Raw genomic sequence first — 19,040 nt, forward strand, 5'->3', positions numbered from 1 at the left:
TCCAGAAGCAGGGAGACCTGGGTGCTGAGCACCACAGTCTGCACTGTCCTGATCTTGACACCCCCATCTGTCACCTGGAGTGAAGGCAACTGCCAGCTTAATTCCCTGGCAGCAGTGACAGTGTGAATCCAGCGACAGCCCAAGAAGAGGAAGCATTTGTGAGAGACCCCTGGGGGTCCCTAGGACCTGCACAATTTACCCTCCTCTCAGCCTTAGGGGGCACTTGGAGCTCCTGGGACAGGTGAGGAAACTGAAACTAAGCACTTGATACAGAGTGAAGCTGGGATTTAAACTCAGATTGAACAATTGATGAGCAGGATCACTACTCTATTCTGTACCAGTAGAACATGTAAAAATGTTAAGTGGACCAGGCATGAGGGCACACACCTGTAATCTGAAGGGCTTGGGAAGCTGAGGTAGGAGGATTAAAAATTCAAGACCAGCCTCAGCAATTTAGTGAGGCCCTGTCTCAAAATAAAAAAATAAAAAGAGCTGGAGTTGTGACTCAGTGGTTAAGTACCCCTGGTTTCCATCACTGGTACCTTGAGAAAGAAAGAAAATGTTGTTAAGTGGTTTCAAATGATTACAGATATCATGTCTGAACTGTATTTTTATTATTAATAGTAATGCCCAACTTTTCACTTGAGGCCTTATTTTTATTTACATTTTATTGTCTATCTTTTCAATGTGCCCTGTACCTCGCTCCTTCGTCCACTGGGGTATGGTGAGTGGCAGGGCTTTGTAAGGTGCTGGCCGGCAGCCCCAGGAGGAAGCCAGTTCTTGCTAACCCAAGTAGACGTTTCTGAGGTGAGGAAAAATGCTTCTGTCTACCTCCTGTCTTCGAATCCCACGTCTCCTTGGCCCTTCCTTAAGAGGGAGCGGGGATTTCTGTGTCCAGATGTAGATATGGGCACTTACATATTTTAAATGGATAAAGGTAAATAATGCCAGGCCTCCAGACAGCAGCCTCTACCCTTTGGATCCTCCCCGTGTGCCTAGCTGTATGCCAGGCACTCAATTGTGGTAACTCATTGGCTCCTCTCAGCAGCCTTCCCTGAGAGAGAGAAGGGAAATGTCATTAGATGTAATTGTTTTCCTCACAAGGAGACTGATGCTCCCGTGATTTGTGCCTTGTCCAAAGAGCACACAGCTAGTGCGTGGCCAAGGTCTCCAGGGGCCAGCCCTCTCTGCCGCTCCCTTCTGGTGACTCCGGCCACCTTGCTGTTCCTGGAATTCCTCATACTGCTTCCTTTCAGTAGGCTCTTTTCTCAGCCAATGCTCTTTCCTGTCATTAAGGCCTCTGCTCCAATGTCACCAAGAGGCCTTTCCTGGCCTCCCCACCCCCAGCATAAAGGAACAGCCTGCCATTTCCCCCACTCCTACTTGCTATTTCTATGTGGAGCACACATCACCCCTGGCCGTTATGTTTGACGTTTATTTCTTAGTTTCTGGCTCTCTTGTGAACTCCACAAGAGGGACACATGGCCTTTTTTGTTCACTGCTGTATCCCTTGCCCCTAGAAAGATCATGGTATATGGGAGTCACTTGGGTGAGCAAGTGAGTGAGTGAATGAATGAATGGGAACTCTCAAACCCTAGCCTGTCTGACTTCGAAGTCCTTGCCCTAAACCCCTACACCCATCTGCCCTCTCTCTGTTTCCGTCTTTACTGAGCCCAACTCAGTAGGTGAAACTCCCTGGAGGAGACTCTAATCAGGGTGTCAGGAGGACCTGAGTAGTTCTGAGCCATTATTTTCTTTTTCTCTCTGGGCCTCAGTTGCCATATATGTAAAGTGGGGGAATTGCTAGGATTCCTCAAGCTTTTATTTCTCAGAATGTGGCTCTGCTGCTACTTGGGCATAGTCCCAGTCACCGGGCACTTCCCAACTGTGATTATAACCCAGAACCTCAGCTTGCAAGTTCACATCAGCCCTTTGCATCTTGCAAATCTGATGACACAGGGATTCCCTAGGCCCCCATCCTGCAGTGCAGGATGCTCAGACACCTCAGTGACATCGTGGGGAAAAGGAGGAAGCTTATACAGCATTAAGCGTGGACCTGTGGTTGCCCGGATGCTGCTTTCAGTGTCCTTCTCTGACTTTTCCAGAATGTGCTAACTTTGTCCTTGAGTCCTCTTAGCTTAAAAGAGTGCTTTTTTCCATCCAACCCTTGCTCATGTTGGTGACCGAGCTGCCACTCACCAGGCTATTTATGGGGAAATGTGTGTTTCAATTGGCCAGCATCAAGATGAATTCTGCAGACTAGGGGGACTCTCCCTTGCTTCTTTTCCAGCTGTGGCTTGATGATCATTAAATCAGACCTAATGCATTGCAGATTGTTCTGATCAAATCCTGTTGTAGGCAGAATAGTGAGAGAGAGGCTCGGAGCCAAGGCACCCCCATGCCTGCAGTCTCCAGAGGGATCCTCACCCTGTGCCTCAGCTCCAGTCTTTAATAAAAGCTCTCCATGTGAGCTCAGGAGGAGGATGCAGTGCCCAGAGAAGCAGCCCTTGTGTATGGTTTCTATTTGAGCACCCTGGGGACAGGGACCTCCTGGGTGGGGTCAGGGTGGGATTCAAACTGACATCCTAGGCCAGAACACAGGCCTCCTATTGCACAAATCCCTTTATAACCCTTTATTTGTCTAGCATGAGGAACACAGCAGCCCTGGAGGGAGGCTGCGGGCCACAGGGTTCACAGACACCTAAGTGCCACTTTGGGGCACCCTCCAGGATACAGTGGGATGTTCAGCTGACCCACAATGGAGTCCCAGTAGAGAGCTTTTTAAAGGGGATCCTGAGGTCTTTTAGGCAGGCTGGCTCTGTCTCCGTTCCACCAAAGCCCAAGACCCTGACTGTTCCCGGGGTGGAAGGGCATATTGCTGAAGATTCACTCTTGCCCTTGGGTGAAGAAGGCAGGGAAGTGTCACCTGCTAATATGATCCATCCCTCTGGGGAGGGCTAGTCCATCCCAAGGACCAGCATAGACAATTATCCCCACCTGCTGGGCCTCACAGCTTCACCACATGTGTAGCAGGACCTGGCTGGCTGGATTCCCTCAAAGGTCAGGTTTTGATTAGAGTCAGCCAGGAATTCTGGGTCTAGGCTAGCAGGAAGGGTACCTCTGTGCCCTTCTGCTGCCCAGCAACCTTGCCTGTGCCATTCAGGTGGCACAGATGTAGAAGGAGGAGAATAAGCAGCAAGCCCGGCTTCCAGGGACAGCTCGTTCTCTTAATAAAGTAATTACAGAGCTGGATAATTTACATCCCTAGAAAGATGCAGGGCAACTACCGACTGGGGTGTGTGTGTGTGTGTGTGTGTGTTTAATTTTAAATCCTCCAACCTCCCCTTAATGAGGAGGTGCCTTGAAATATAGCGGGTGTTAGAATTCTTCAAGGATTCATTTTCTTGGTGCTTTATTTCTTTAAGGGAAGGCATGAATGACAAATGAGGACCTGCTGGAGCAGGGGAGGGTTTTGCCTCCCCACCCGTGTTGTGCAGACATTATCTGCCGTAAAACTGTCTCTGAAGGATGGAGAACCAGCTCCTGGCTGCAGTGGCCCTCAGATAATGTCAACGTTGAGCAATGACCCAGGATTTGTTGGCACCAAGCAAATACTTCTAGGTCTCTGGTGCCAGAATCCTTAACCGAGCCTGGTCAGCTGTTTCTGCCAAGGAAATGAAGGTGCCTTGGTAGCACCCAGGGGCCCCACTGTGAGGGCACTACATTTTTTTTTTGGTGGGGGTGAGGTGCAAATGTTAATGTTTCTCTGAATCACCTGGGAATCCTGTAAAAATGCAGAGAGTGATTCAGTAGGTCTGGGGTGGGGTTGAAATTCTGCATTTCTATCAAGCGCCTGGTCATGCTACTGGTCCATGGACTATATTTTGAATAGAAAGACCCCAGAAAAGGCAGACACTGGTTTTCCTGGGTCCCACCAAGTGGTTTTAGCTCAACAGAATACCAGACAGGTAGGTCAGCCTGGAAGGGGGAAAGCTGTGGGGGTCTCCCAAGGGTCTGGAACACTCTCAGCTCTGCAGTATGAAAAGGGCAGTGGCATGATGGGTGACCCTTTACTCCTGCTCAGTGGATGGGTTTGCCCACTTTGCCCCATTAAGTTTACCTTTCTCTTATGCTCAGAGGGGATCTCTGGGAAAACTGAGCATGCAGACCTTGAACTCTGCAATGGGGGCATGATGGGAAGGAGAGGCAAGCTCAACCTTTGAGGCCCTCGTCCAGCCTCAGAGTGTGTGCCAGGGAGTTGATCAGGTTGTATCTGCTTTGGGTCCCCTACCTCCCCGGTGTGCTCAGTTAATCCTCTCCTGCTCTCCTGTTTTCATAGGTCCCTGGATGAGAAAGAGCTGACAGCAGCTGAGTCCCACCTTCTCTGTGTGCTGGGGAGCAGGGCTGCACGGCCCCGGTGGCACCCATGCCGAAGAACAGCAAGGTGACCCAACGTGAGCACAGCAATGAACATGTCACCGAGTCAGTGGCTGACCTGCTGGCCCTTGAGGAGCCTGTGGACTATAAGCAGAGTGTACTGAATGTGTCCGGTGAGGCAGGTGGCAAGCAGAAGGCAGCGGAGGAGGAGCTGGACGCAGAGGACCGACCAGCCTGGAATAGCAAGCTGCAGTACATCCTGGCCCAGATCGGCTTCTCCGTGGGCCTCGGCAACATCTGGAGATTCCCCTACCTGTGCCAGAAAAATGGAGGAGGTAAGAGGCTGCCCTGCTTGCACCAAGGTGCCCTGCGAATGGGCTGGGCTGAGGGGTGAAAAGGAGGCAGAACTGGAGTCCATGTAAGGTGGCAATTCAGGATTCCAGGAATAGCCATAACGGTGGCTAATAGCTATCCAGAGGCTGTAGGCCATGATGATAAGAATGCGTACTCTGACTGCAGACTGCCTGGGTTCAGATCCCAGTCTGGGACCTAGTGCAAGTTGCTTAACTTCTTTGTGCCTCATCTGTAAAATGGGGGTAATAATGAGTAGTGGCTCCTGCCTCATAGGGGAGCTGGAAGGATTAAATGAGCTTTATATACTACACGACCCATAATAAAGAGCACCTGTTGGCCACTATTATCAAATGCCTACTAGGTGCTAAGCATTTTCTAAACACTGGCTATTAGGCCTGAAACTGCTGATATTTGAGCACCTTGAAACAAACACATTACTGTTTTCACAACCATGGGATTCTCCCAACAATCTTATGTGAGGAAGGAGTTGTATCATCATCCTCGCTGTAGAGACTACAAAACTGAGACACAGCTTGTTTAGGTGGTTTGTTCAGGGTCATGTGACATAGTTAGGACTCACCCTGAAAAACCTGGCCCCAGCCTGTGTACTGCATATGGCACCTGCTGCCACCTGCCCCACTCCCGTAGGGGACCTCATGCTGTACCTGTGTGAATTTCTCTTGAGGATCTTGCTGGGGTCAGACCACCATCACCACTTCCAGATGCCAGGGTGGGCAGAAGCCCCCAGGCATTGCTTCTCCAGCACTGAAATGCAGCCCCATGCAGCGGCTTCCCCTCCTCTCCACAAGGACACGAGGACACATTCTCTGCCTGGTTCAAAAGGCAAAGTCTGCCTGGGGGCTTCTCCTCCTTCCCAGTTTCTATTGAAGGACAGGGAGTGAAGCTGCCCTTCTGAGCTCATATGACTGAGTCAGGCCAGAGGCTTCCACTGTAGAGTATATTCACCACATGGTTCCCTTGCTTGAAAGACATTTTTGATTTTTTTCCGTAAGTAACTGCCAATCAGAGCTTTTGATGTGGTCACCATGTTGACATAAGACCAGCTCAAAGCAAGATATAAACAAAAGTGTTTGACTTCCTTATGCTTTTCCTCCGAGAAGAGCTTGGGGGCACCAAAAATTTTTGAATCACAGCTGGCATTTGGGGACTTACTCAGAACCTGTAACCTTGTCCTTGCTGGCTTAGATGATCAACCCTGCCTGGATACCTGGTGCTGAATCCCAGAGTCCCCCTTACTACTGCATGCGTGCACGTGCACACTCAGGACAGTGCACTCTCTCAGGACAGTGTTCTTACCTAGATCGCCTGTTCACGGTGTCAGCAATCAACACCCCCAGAAGAAAAGTGTGGTCAACTCTTAGGATTCTGAGCTCCCATTCTATGTTCTATGTTCCTGCCCTTATTTGTCCTTCCTCTCTAGCTCCGGCAATCCCTTCTCACCTTTAACTGTCCTGCCTCTCACAGGTTTTACAAGTCACCTTAAATGTTGAGCAGGAAGCACATGGTCCTAGGGAGGAGACAGGTGTTTGGCCTTGGACTTGGCACTCGGTGGTTTTGAAACATGGGTGATTCAATCAAACCGTGCTTAATTCTGGATGGAATCTGGGACTCTGCTTAGCTCCACCAGATGCCGGCAATTTCTTTATTTTGCATCCTCTTAATTTGCCTCTTTTCTGTTTATTTTTATGAGAAAGAGGCAAATGTTTATTAAGTGCTTAATGTGGATAAGTAACTCATTTTCTCTTTACAATACAGCCCTGTGATAGGTAGAGCATCAGAGTGTATGAAATGGCATTTTTATAAGTAAAAAATGGGTCCAATATCAGCCATTGCTTATGTTTCTACTTAATATTTCCATCCTTTTTACACGGATGACAATCTAGCAACACAGATATCAAGTAATTTGCCCCAAATTACAAGCTAGTAAGTGGCAAAGCCAGGATTCAAGCCTGGGAGGTCTGCCTCCAGGATCTGAACTTGGCTCCTGCTTAATCCATAGCTCAATGGGCTAGGGCCAATGTAGTCTTTTAAGCTCTGGAAAGAAATCTGGGGTTTGCCAGAACCAAGGAGCTGGGTGTAGACTGAGACATAGATTGCTAGCCATCCAGGGAGCCTCAGAGAACCTGGAGTCCGTCCACATTTTGCTCAATTTCCTAATGCTCCCAGCTGTCCCGCCTGGAGGCTCCTGAAAGCTGCTGAAACATGGAAGCAAACCCACTGTGTCCCCAGGTTGTATTTTCTGAGATGGAAGAGGGTGCTACTGTATTCTCCAATGATTTCAACAAAGGCTGATACACTACAAATTGAGCTCCCCTAGACTGCACACAGCCCCTTGAGCACTCTGGTCAGCAGGGCCTCAGCCTGGTGGAGAACCCTGCAGCTAGGTCAGCCCCCTGTGTCCTGCCTGACTGAGGTGGATGGGGCCTGAGCAGCAGGAGGCCAGTACCTGGTTCTGGCAGGTTCACTGTTGAGGAGAGAAAGGAAACATCTGTAGAAGATGCCAATATTCTGAAACCCATCTCCCTGCACATGTAGTCCCTCTCAAGGATATTGGGGCATATAAATAAAAAACCAGGAAGGCTATCTTCCTTTGCCTTCCTATAGCAGATTGCTTCTTTCTACTTCCATTTCCTTCCACCGAGGCCAAGAAGTTGAGTTAGACAGACCCAGGGGTCTCTACCTGTGTTCCTTCAGGCCCTTCCTTCTTTGAGTACCATGACGGGGCTGCTTTTGACATGTTGAATTGATGTGCACTATGGTGATGAATTCAGTACTATTGTATATGACTCGGTGGGTTGCCTCCCCAGAACCCGGCCCCTTCCTTCATATGTACATACATACTGCTCAGTTGGCTCCGTGTGACCAGTGCTGACATTGCCCGTGTGCAGCTGAGAGCCCAACCTCCCTCACAAATTGTGAGCTCCCCCAAGGATGGCGTCTGTGCCTTCTGTTACTCCACTATCCCCCTACTTTCCTGCTTGGCACAGGGTAGACCCGCAGTACACAGCTGACTGTTGCCAAGTGCCAGGTTTGGTGCCCAATCCCCAGTGTTTCTTGGCAGATTGGGCACATATAGGAGAGAATGTGAGATGTTATGTTATAGGGGGCAGAGCAGTGAGGCTGGGGGACATCTGGAGACTGCTCACAGGCACTGGGTGACCATCAGGACCTTGGTGACTAGGGCTGGCCTGAGACTGTTTGATAGACAGGCAGGGCCTGGATGACAGTGTTGCTAATAGGACTGTGTTGTTGGCACAGCTCTCTGTGGCGTGCATTCGTCCATGTCCAGGCGTGGCTTTAATTCTCCTGCTAAATGCCCTGTCACTTGGAATTGAGATTGTGTCTGCAGTGAGGTTTAGGACAGCAAGATTCATTTATCATCTGGAATCTTTAGCAAGATTCATTCTATCCTTTATGATCCTTCTGACCACGCTTTCCTGAACAGCTAATTTCTCTTCTATTCCTCCCAATTAGCTGTGGATTAATGAGGATGCTGGTTAGACCCCCTCTCCCTGGAGAGCTTCCAATTTTCTGCTTCCCTGGAGCTGCCCAGTCTGCTGCATCAGCATCTGGCTCAGATATGGGCAGGCAGGGCCACTGGGGGCAAGTGATCAGGGCCCATGCCATCTGGGGTTCCTTACCTATGGGCAGGAGGGGTGTGAACAGATGTCCATAGAGTATTTTCTAAGGTGAATGTGTCTGCAAATGACTTGATGCATGCGTTCCCGAGACTCAGTGAGGTGTCTGTCCTTCCCTCTGTCTGTTTCTGAGCTGAGTCTAGTGAGCGGGAGTATTGATATACATATGTTCCTCCCTTAGCATTTTAGGCTGGAGGGAATCAAGGAGAAGCAGGGTATGAATGAGCCAGTGTAGGGTAGGTCACAGGCATGAAAGGGCCCTGGGACTGGGGACAGTGAGTGGATGATCTGAGATGTGATTAAGACTGGGGGACCGTGCTGCCACACCTTCTCTCATTCTGACCTTGTACTCTAGACAGCCTCTGACACCCCTCCTCTCTCTCCACAGGTGCCTACCTGGTGCCCTACCTGGTGCTGCTGATCATTATTGGCATCCCCCTATTCTTCCTGGAGCTGGCTGTGGGCCAAAGGATCCGCCGCGGCAGCATTGGTGTGTGGCACTACGTGTGTCCCCGCCTGGGGGGCATTGGCTTTTCCAGCTGCATTGTGAGTCCAGGGCTGGGGAAGGCACTAAGCCAGAGACAGAAGGGCCACTCTTGGGTAGAGGTTTACAGGCCACAGTCCTGGGCCAAGACAAAGGCAGCAAGGGGTCACCCAACAGGAGAATGGCTTCCAGCTGGTGTCTCGGGGCTACAGTTACCATATTTCCTACACTGAAAGTCAACAGCCCTGCCTGAAGCAGAATGTGATATTTGCAACTAAGGCAAAGGAGGCAATGCTGGGATATGTTCACAAGGGAGGCCCTGGGACATCTCAGTCAGGGTCTCTGGGGGACATATAGACCATTTTAAATACCTATCTCTGCTTCTCAGCCGTCAGTTCCCTGTAACAGGGCCCTACCCCTTTCCTTGGGCAGGCAGTGTTTCCACTGGGAATGTAAGTGACTCCGAAAAGGCTCAGGGCCCTGTAGCCTTGGTGCTACACAAATGAGCCCCATTGGAGGACTCAGGAACCTTATGGTCAACCCAGGAGAGGTGAGGCTTTGGAACAGTGGGAGAGAGGGAGACCTCAGAATCCTGGGAGGGGAAGTCCATGAGGCCTCCAGCTCAGCCACAAGGTGGCAGATGAGGCCCCGTGTAGAGCTCTAGGTGAAGAACTGAGTGTCCCTTAAGGGCAAAGCCTACAGTTGCCTATGCTCATACCTGGAACAGAAACTGGAATCTGCTCTGGAAGGGACTAAGGATTCCATTAAGCAGGATGGCAGGGCCAGTCCAAACCTGCTCCAGGGAGAGCCTGGGAGAGGGGCTGTCTGGCCTCTACTCACCCACAGGGCACTGCCTTTGCACAGGTTGATCTGGCCAGCTACAGTGCACTCTGCTGGGCTGGCCGCACTCACACGCAGTAGTGTGTGCCGGGTCTCCCCTTGCACTGAAAGCACCCAAGTAGAGGAAGCAGGCGTCTCTCTCCATCTCTATCCCCACACAGCCTGCTGGGCAAGCGTCTGCTCTGCGCACAGGTACTCAGGTGAACCGAACCAAGCAAGGGCCCCTTGGCTCTTACTCTGAACAGCAGTCTTCCCACCGCCAGGCCCCTGGAAGGGACCCCTCAGCATCTAGATCAGATGCTGCAAATCTCTGTCCATAAAACATTACTTTCAAAGAAACCCTTTGGACCCTCCATCAGATTCCATGTACTCTTATTTTAAATAAAACTCTACCAAGCTTAGTTATTTGTTTTCCAAGAAATGAAAAGTGGTGTTTTTCTAGAGGCCGGCTGCTAACAGAACCAAAGAGAGAGTAATATCCTGAGAGAAGGGAAGACATAGGAAACCAGCAATCCATAAAATCTCATAAAGCACAACCGCCTGGGGCCGTTTCCTATAAGGGCAAAAGCTGACTGCAGCCTCTCTGGTCCTGGAGGACATCTCTAATCAGAATCCTGAGTCCTCAGGAAATGGTGGGGAAGGGCTTCAAGTATCTTAGAGGAATTTCAAAACTGGAAAGGATTAACATTTTAAGAGTCTATTTAAGACAACTTTAATATCCAAAGAATTCTTTTGTGGTTGCCTGAGTGCCAGATGAATGGGGGATGGGGAGCAGGTCCTTGCTGCTCCTGCTGCTCCGTCACATCCCTGGTCGCCCTCCTTCGTGGCTGTGCTGCTGTGTTCTATGTCGTTGGCCTGTGCTGCTGGCCCTGGGATGGAGTGTTGGGTGGGACTGGCATTGTCATTAACCCCCATCCTCTGGGATCCCGCCCTGGGTCCCCGTCCTCAGGTGTGCCTCTTTGTTGGGCTGTATTATAACGTGATCATCGGATGGAGCATCTTCTACTTCTTCAAGTCCTTCCAGTACCCACTGCCCTGGAGCGAATGTCCTGTCATCAGGAATGGGACCATGGCAGGCAAGTATGGGACTCCTGAGCCACAGCTGGGGACTCAGCCAGCTCTCTCCCTAGCAGGAGTCTAATAGACTTACTGCACAGATTGGGAATTTCATTGATGTGTCACCTTGGACAAGTCACTTAACCCCCTTGATCCTCATTTCCATTTCCACAGTGCAAGTGATCCCTTTCTGGCTTCTCCCACAGGGTGGTGCTTAGAGGACTGAATTAAATGAGAGTAGTTAACACACTATAATTCTTATTTTTGTTTGGTTAATATGGATTATTCTGTGTTATTCTAACTCCAGGCTGCGTGTGAATAATCTTTATTTGCATGCCAGTCCTACAAAGGGCTGGATGATCATCCCACTTTGCAGATGGGAAAACTGAGGCCCTTGAAGCCACTTTCTCATCTCCCCGGTATCCATTTAACCAATGATCTGGGATGTGAATGTAGGTCTCTAATCCCCAATTTAGGACCTTTCCCAAGGACCTTCAGGCCAATTCAACCTCAACCCTTACTACCTTCTATGGACAGATGTGGGCAGCAGGTGGTATAGGAGGAATTCACCCAGCTCAGCATGACCTGTGGCCTCCCAGCCTCCATCAGGAGCTGGGATTCCCCGGGATCTGCCAGATCATGGCTAACCCGAAACGAGCACAGCCCCTTCCAGCTGCCCACCCTCAGCCACGCCTTCACCCTGAGCAGAGGTCCAGTAGGAGAGGTGGCCCCAGGGGCCTCGCCACTGACCTCTGTGGCCTCTGCTGCTGTTTCAGTGGTGGAGGCAGAATGTGAGAAGAGCTCAGCCACCACCTACTTCTGGTACCGAGAGGCCTTGGATATCTCCAACTCCATCTCTGAGAGCGGGGGCCTCAACTGGAAGATGACGCTGTGCCTTCTCGTGGCCTGGAGCATTGTGGGCATGGCTGTGGTCAAGGGGATCCAGTCCTCAGGGAAGGTGAGTTGGAGGAGGACAGCAGAAAGAGGACAGGGGACTGAGAACTCCACGTCACCAGTGCAGGGCCCTTCGGTTGGCTTATGTTCTGGATGGCTCAGGGTGATGGCACTGACCCCCAAGGGACGGGGTGGGAATAACACCTGCGTTGTTGTCCACTGTGAACAGCAGGCCAGGGCTGGGCTTGCTGGAAGATCGTTGTCCTGACCCCTGACTGCCTTCATGCTCAGAGAATTCAGTCCAGCCCTGCGACATTAAAGAGAAGGAAGATAGAAGCATTGACTCAGGAATATCTGTTTAGATTCTGTCCCTTCAGGTTCCCAAGCAAAGCCCTAGAGTCACTTGCTCTGAGTGATTTTGGGATGAAAACCAGCACTTTAACATGTCAACAACTATAGGGTTGTTTGAGCAGGTGGGTGCTGTGAGTGAAGGGGGCCTTGGGGGCCTCTGAAGGCAGCTCTATTGCCACTCCATCTTGGGGTGCACACTGGCCAGGCCCACACACCTTTCCCCAGCAGATCAGATCCCTTCTGAAGAGGGCCCTTTGTTACTTGTCCCCTGTCAGTACTCATGCCCTGCCAGGGATGAAAAGGTTGTTAGAAATCCTGTAGCCCCATGCACTCATTTTACAGATGAGGAAACTGAGGCCCAGAGAGGGGCAAGTGTGTCGTCTAACCTCATGCAGCCAATTAGCCTCAAAGCTGGAACCCGAGCCTGTTCTGTCCAAGGTTTTGGGTTCTTGGCCAGACTTGACAAGCAAGGAAGCTAAGTTCCTTAAGGTGGCATCATCCTGGCTACTGATCTCTCCCCTCTTTGGAGGCCAAAATCGTAGCTGATGCTTTGTGGAACTCATCAGTACAGCCACATATATGAACACATGTCATCCTCAACAACCTTATGTGGAAATTTTAGAGCCTTAGAAATTTTCACACCCCTCTTAGAGACAGGGAAACAAAGACACATCAAGGTTAAGTCCATAGGCTGGAGGCCACGGCAACTGGTAGAGGCAGGCCCAGAACTTGGGCACGTGGCTCTGGACACGCACCTTCTTAACCTTTGCACCATCCTGCCCACCCCTTGGATTTGCTTTGGAACAGGATGTCCTGTGAGCATAGCCTTTGCATGTGGCTCTGTACCAGGCACACGGAGCAATAAAAATATGCAAGACATGCACAGGCCAGCAAATTGCGTGGGCTCGGGCTCACAGGACTAGGCTTCCTGATGGTATCCGATTGGGAACCTTGTCTGTGGCCTCCTGCATGCCTCTGTCAAAGGAACTCTAAGGACAGGAACATGAGACTTGAGTAAATGAGGAGGAGAGCATAGGATTCCCTCACCCTTGGCAGCCTTGAGGATGGGGGCCTAAACCATCAATCCTTGGGAGGCAAGCAAGCCCTGGGCCAGCCATGTGAACTCCAGCCTTTCCTGCTCCTGCCTGGGCTTGGGCCAGATGGGTGATGGGTTGGCCTGGTGCCCAGGGACTCCGGGGCTCTGCTGTCTGTTGTCTGGTATCCCAGGAGTCTTGTGTGCCCCACCTGTGAGCAGGGAGGGCTATGCAAGCTGCAGGAGCAGGAGGGGTTCTGCCTGATGGTGGGTCCCCGTCCTCTCTGCAGGTGATGTATTTCAGCTCCCTCTTCCCCTACGTGGTGCTGGCCTGCTTTCTGGTCCGAGGACTGCTGCTGCGAGGAGCAGTCGATGGCATCCTACACATGTTCACTCCCAAGGTAAGAGCTGGGGTTCCCATGTGCAGGGAAACACTGACAGGCCCATGGGGCCTGGCACGCTTCATACAATGGAAGACACACTGAGCACCTACTGCCTGTGGGAGTGGTGCCAGGTGCTGGCGGGGTGCACAGGGACCAAGGAGAGGGACATCACATCCATTCAGGGAGGAGGTCCTGAAATGAGTCCGAGGGAGCAGGTAGGATTTCAGTGAGCGCCAATAGAAGATTGTCATCGAAGGGAGCTACGTGAGCAAGGGTGTGTGACAGCACTGGGCATGTTTGAGGCGATAGTGGGGTGTAGGTTTGGCTGGGATCTGGGGTGGGGGCAGGGAGCCTCGCTCCTTTATTCATTCGGGAAGGTTCATTTCGTGGACCTGTGACATCAGGAATCAAGAAGGTGCCCGAGAGTTCAGAGCTCCCCCTGGAATCCCAGTTTGTACCCAGATCAGGAGATCAAGGTTGCTTTTTTTTAATAGATAAGCCAATACGAGTGATTTGTACCTTATGGACCCTTGCTTGCCTCCTCTCCGTCCTCTCAGTAGCCCCCAGGGAGACCAGCAGAAGCTCTGCTCACCTTACATAGAGGGCGTGGACAAGGCACAGGTGTCCTCAAGGCGTACACCCAGCTTCCCTAAAGATGGTCTGTCCCCACCTGTGGTCTCACCCCTCTGTGACCCTTTATAACACTTGGCATTGCTGGCATGAATCAGTCCCCTGGAGAATAAGAGCATTTTGGGTGCAGATTGACATGCCATCAAGTTGCCCCAAGCAATGTACATTAGTAACCTCAGCTGGCTAGGATGAGAAGTCCATCTCCAAATGCCAGCTGGTCAATAGCAGCCATCAGGGGCCTGCTGAGACTCCAGCCCATGGGCTCAGGGTCAAAACTCAGCCAGGCCAGCTTGAGGCCTCCCTAGGAGCTCAACAGTGCCCCCCCCCACTAGCCCTTGCATAGACAGTGCACATAGGGGGACTTGAGGAAGAGAACCCAGATCCAACAAGGTTTGAAGTCCCCAGTCCCTCCTGCCTCCCCTGCTCTGCTACTGTGTGTAGGCTGCTAATGTTTGGTAAACAGTCATGACCAGGGCACATGCCACCCCACAGTCACCACAGTGCTCAAAGTGGCCCTAGGCGTCCTTGGACTGAACATCTGAGGTTTCTGCATGAGCGCCTACAAAGGGCACTTTATGAGGCACTTAATGAATCTCCTGAGGCGTGAATGTGAATCCTGAGCCATGTGGCAGGCCGTAGGGTTATTGTGAAAATGTGATATCTGACGAAGAAGAAAAACATGCACATCTGTTTCTTTGGGGTAAGTGGCCATGAGCGGGAAGCCAACTGTTTTTATGAATTACTTCAGCTAGAGCTCTAGAATCATGGTCAGTGTAGAGTGTTCACTTGAGTCTTTGAGTTACACTTTACTGAGCTTTATGAGGAAATTATATGCTCTGGTGATGTTCATAAACGTGGAGATTCACAAAGATCTCCAGATGGGCTCCTTGATGGTGTTAAGTGTCCCTGCTATGTGACTCTAGGAGCAGGCAGAACAGACTCACTGGGATCAGCCACGGTCCCAGCATATACAACGCTGCTCCCTATGGATTCAAACACTTTAAAAAATGTCTCTTTAATGGTGAAATATATCAGGCATATAAAAACATGTCTATAATATGATTCACATTCTTAAGAAATAAAATATTACAGAAGCCATTAATGTGCTTACATAACCCCACATCCCATTTCTTCCCCTTGCCAAAGATAACCACTGTATTAGTCCATCCCTGCTGCTGTAACAAGATATCGTAAACTAGATAATTTATGAGCAATAGAAATTTATTGCCTCACAGTTATGGAGGCTGACAGAGTTCAAGATCAAGGCTGGTAAGGGCTCATTCTCAGCTTCCAAGATGGTACTTTCTCACTGCTCCTCTAACATAAAGGCACTAATCCTTTTCATGGGGGTAGAGCCCTCACAACTTAATCACTTCCCAGAGGTTCACCTCTTCACACTACTACTTTGGGTATTAGATTCTAACATAGGAATTTGGAGGGGGCACCAATATTCAGAACATAGGGACCACTACCCTGAATTTTTGGGTTTATCCTGCTAATACATTCTTTGAAATTTGTTATATGTATATGTATAAACAATTTATAGTATTTGGGGATACTCTTAAGCTTTATATCAATGGCATTGCATTATGTATATATCCTTCTGTGACTTTCTTCTATTTTTGCTTAATACTGCTTTTTTAAGATTTACCTAGGTTGATTTATAGAGCTCTAGTACATGCATTTTCACTGCTGTAAAGATTCCCCTAGGGCTGGGGATATACATCAGTTGGTAGAGTGCTTGCCTCACATGCAAAGCCCTGGGTTCAATCCCCAGCATCACCAAAAGAAAAAAAAAAAAAAAAGATTCCCCTATAGGTCTAAACTAAAATGTATTTATTCACTCTCTGGTTGATGAGCATTTCAGTGGTTTCCAGTTTTCACCATTGCTAATAAGGCTATGGTAAACATTATTACACAGGTCTTCCTGTGCACAGGTTTCTCCAGGGTGTATATGTTTAAAGTGGAATTGCTGTCCCAAAGGTAGGTGTCTCTTCAGTCAAAATGCGCTCCACAGTGGCCGTGTCTGTTAACTCCCGCCAGATGTATGTGAGACTGAGTCACACCACACTTATCAGACTTCGATACTTGCCCCTTGGATGTGGAATGGCTGCTGTGCACTCTGAACAACTAGGGTGCTTCTTTCTCAAACCTTTTTCTGGATCTTCAGGAAACCATGTGAATACACTTTAGCATTTGCAGAGGACAGAATCGTTATGAACTGAGACTAAAAAAAAAAAAAAAATCAAATCCAAAAGATTCTAGAGGGGCCAAGTTTCCAAGAAATAGCACAATGCAGCCCTTGACTTCCAGGTCCAACAGAGCCTGGGGGGCCTATCTAACACTTGACTGGTCAGTTCCATGGTGTAGCTCCAGCTCCTTCCTTTGACCCTGGAGTGGGTATTGGGAGGGAGGGGGCTAAAGGGTGTTCATTCCATTTTGAACAGGGGACCATGAGGGAAGGGGCTTCAGACTGGAGTGTATCACGTATTCAAGGAGGCTGGCAGGTCTGGACAAAACAAGAGGGGAGAGAAGAGGGCTGTGGTGGGGACAGTGCAGAGTCAGATCGTGAGGGGCTGGGAGGCTGAGTAAGCACTTTGACATTGTCTCTGGAGGAATTGGGGTCCCCTGGGGAGTTCTGGGTTACTGGCCTGATCTTACCACTCAAAGCCTCTTAGGAGGCTGCCATAGGGAATTTGGAGGGAGTGAGGGGAGATCATCCCGGTGAAGGGCCACCAGGTTTAGAGCCCAGTGGCAATGGGAACGGTGAGGTGGTTGGGCTGAAGATGCACTGTGGGTGCAGAGACTTTGCTGTGGACAGGATGTGAGGTGTTGGAAGAGGAAGGAGTCAAGGATGGGGTTGTCGTTCAGGGTGACGGGGAGGACAGTGGGAGGAGCACATGTGGTGGGGAACATCTAGAGAACTATTTTGGACAGGACAGGTTTAAAATGTCAAATAGACAGGGCTGGGGTTGTGGCTCAGCGGTACAGCGCTTGCCTTGCATGTGCGAGACCCTGGGTTCGATCCTCAGCACCACATAAAAATAAATAAGTGAAATGAGGGTATTGTGTCCAACTACAACTAAAAAAAATATATATATATATTTTTTTAAAATAAAATGTCCAATAGATAGCCAGGTGGAGATGCTGGGGTAATAGAACCGAAAGTCTGGGTTGATTTATCATCACCTGGAGAGTGAACCTTGTCGGAGAAGAGGACTGAGCACTGAGTCCTGGAGCCCCAGAGTTCAGAAAAGGATAGCTGGTGACTGGGGAAGAGGAAGAGGAGGAGGAAGAGGAGAAGGAGGGGAGAAAGGATGGAGGAAGAGTGAATGGTCAGCTGGGTCCCAAACTGCTGAGGGGCCAGTCGGTGAGGACTAAGAAATGACTCACCACGTGGCAACAGAGGTGTCACTGGTGACCCTGATGAGAGCCACTGATGGACTGCTGGAGACAACATCTAACCCTAAAGGGCTGAAGGGGAAACAAGAGGTGGGGAATTAGAGACAAGTAGCAGAGATCATGTATTTTTAGTTTTGCTATAAAGAGAAGCAGAGGAAGGAGAAATGGGGTGTTACCTGGAGATGGCCAAGGAGTCAAGGGTGTTATTTCAGAATTTCGAATGGTGGGGAAAATAGTCCATCATACACTGCTGGTGGGAATTTAAAATGGTGCAACACTTTTGGAGAACAGTCTGGTGATTCCTCAAAAGGTTAAACAGAGTTAGCATATGATCCAGCAATTCCAGTCCTAGGCCCGTATCCAAGAGAACTGAAAACATATGTTCACAGAAAAGCTTGAACGTGACTGTTCATAGCAACGTGAGTCATAATAATCAGAAAAGTAGAAGCAACCCAAATGTCCATTAGCTGATCAATGGATAAACAAAATGTGGTATAACCAAACAATGGAATATTATTCAGCCGTAAAAAAAAGAAGTGCTGACACTGGCTACAACATAGATGAACCCTGAAAACATTAGCTAAGTGAAAGAAGCCAGACGCAAAAGACTAACAGTATATAATTCCAATTGTATGAAATTTCTAGAATTGGTGGATCTAGAGAGACAGAAGGATGATTAGATCTTGCTTCGAACTGGGCTTGAGGCCAGGTGCGGTGGTGCACGTCTAGAATCCCAGCAGCTTGGGAGGCTGAGGCAGGAGGATCACAAGTTCAAAGCCAGCCTCAGCAACTTAGTGAGGTCCTAAGCAACTCAGTGAGATCCTGTCTTAAAATAAAAAATAAAAAGGCTAGGGAGTGGCTCAGTGGCTAACTGCCCCTGGGTTCGATTCCCCCATACCAAAAAGGTCGAGCAACTCTGATATAGTAAAAACATTGAGTAGTGCACTTCAAAAACTCCAAAAAAGAGGGGAACCCAATGCTCTGGGGGAGGAGGACAGCAGCAGGGGTTGGTCTGAGTGGCAGAGCCGGTCTTAGCTAGCAGCACCCACAAGTGCCCACAGCAGTGGGAGGGACGGGCCAGCCCCTGGGAGGCCAGTGCTGCTCTGGGAAGAGCTGTGGGGAGTTCTCACTGCCAGAGTTCTCTTCTGATGGCATCCTCCTCCTTGGTGAAGTAGGAAGCAAGGTGATTAACTGAGAGAAAGAAGGGAGGAGGAGAGGCAGCGGAGGCCTTAGGAGGTACCAGTGTGAAGTAGCTGTGAGAGCTGGGGACCAGTGGACAGGGGTAGCACTGAGGGCCCGTTAGCCGACAGGGCTCAGGAGTACACGTGTGAACTCACCCCGCGTGGCCACTGCTGGCCCTTCCGTGATCCAAAAGCAGCTTTCCGCACTTGAGCATCTCTGACACCGGGCTGCTTCCCACAGTCAGTGAGGTACCCAAACGGGTGCATGTTTGACAGTGGGTGGTCTCACCAAGGGCTGGGCCATATATATTTGTACACTCATCTAGACCTCATGACCCTGGATGTAGGTCCTTTTATTGTTGCTATTTCACATAGAGATTAGAGAATTGTAGGGAC

The 19,040-nt window shown here is 49.9% G+C and overlaps 1 protein-coding gene across 3 annotated transcripts in view; it reads left to right on the top strand.

The window, feature by feature from the left end:
* Slc6a17 (solute carrier family 6 member 17) overlaps window positions 1–19,040 on the top strand; it is a 118,861-nt gene that overhangs the window by 83,304 nt on the left and 16,517 nt on the right. For all 3 annotated transcript variants that reach the window (XM_071618165.1, XM_071618164.1, XM_027922015.2), the window contains exons 2-6: window positions 4,340–4,712; window positions 8,779–8,936; window positions 10,664–10,790; window positions 11,547–11,728; window positions 13,339–13,449. In XM_071618165.1, coding sequence (XP_071474266.1) covers window positions 4,427–4,712; window positions 8,779–8,936; window positions 10,664–10,790; window positions 11,547–11,728; window positions 13,339–13,449 — 864 coding nt within the window. In that variant the 5' untranslated portion in view covers window positions 4,340–4,426. The remainder of the gene's footprint in view (window positions 1–4,339; window positions 4,713–8,778; window positions 8,937–10,663; window positions 10,791–11,546; window positions 11,729–13,338; window positions 13,450–19,040) is intronic.

This window comes from Marmota flaviventris, chromosome 10 (assembly GCF_047511675.1).
Source record: "Marmota flaviventris isolate mMarFla1 chromosome 10, mMarFla1.hap1, whole genome shotgun sequence".
Taxonomy (NCBI): domain Eukaryota; kingdom Metazoa; phylum Chordata; class Mammalia; order Rodentia; family Sciuridae; genus Marmota; species Marmota flaviventris.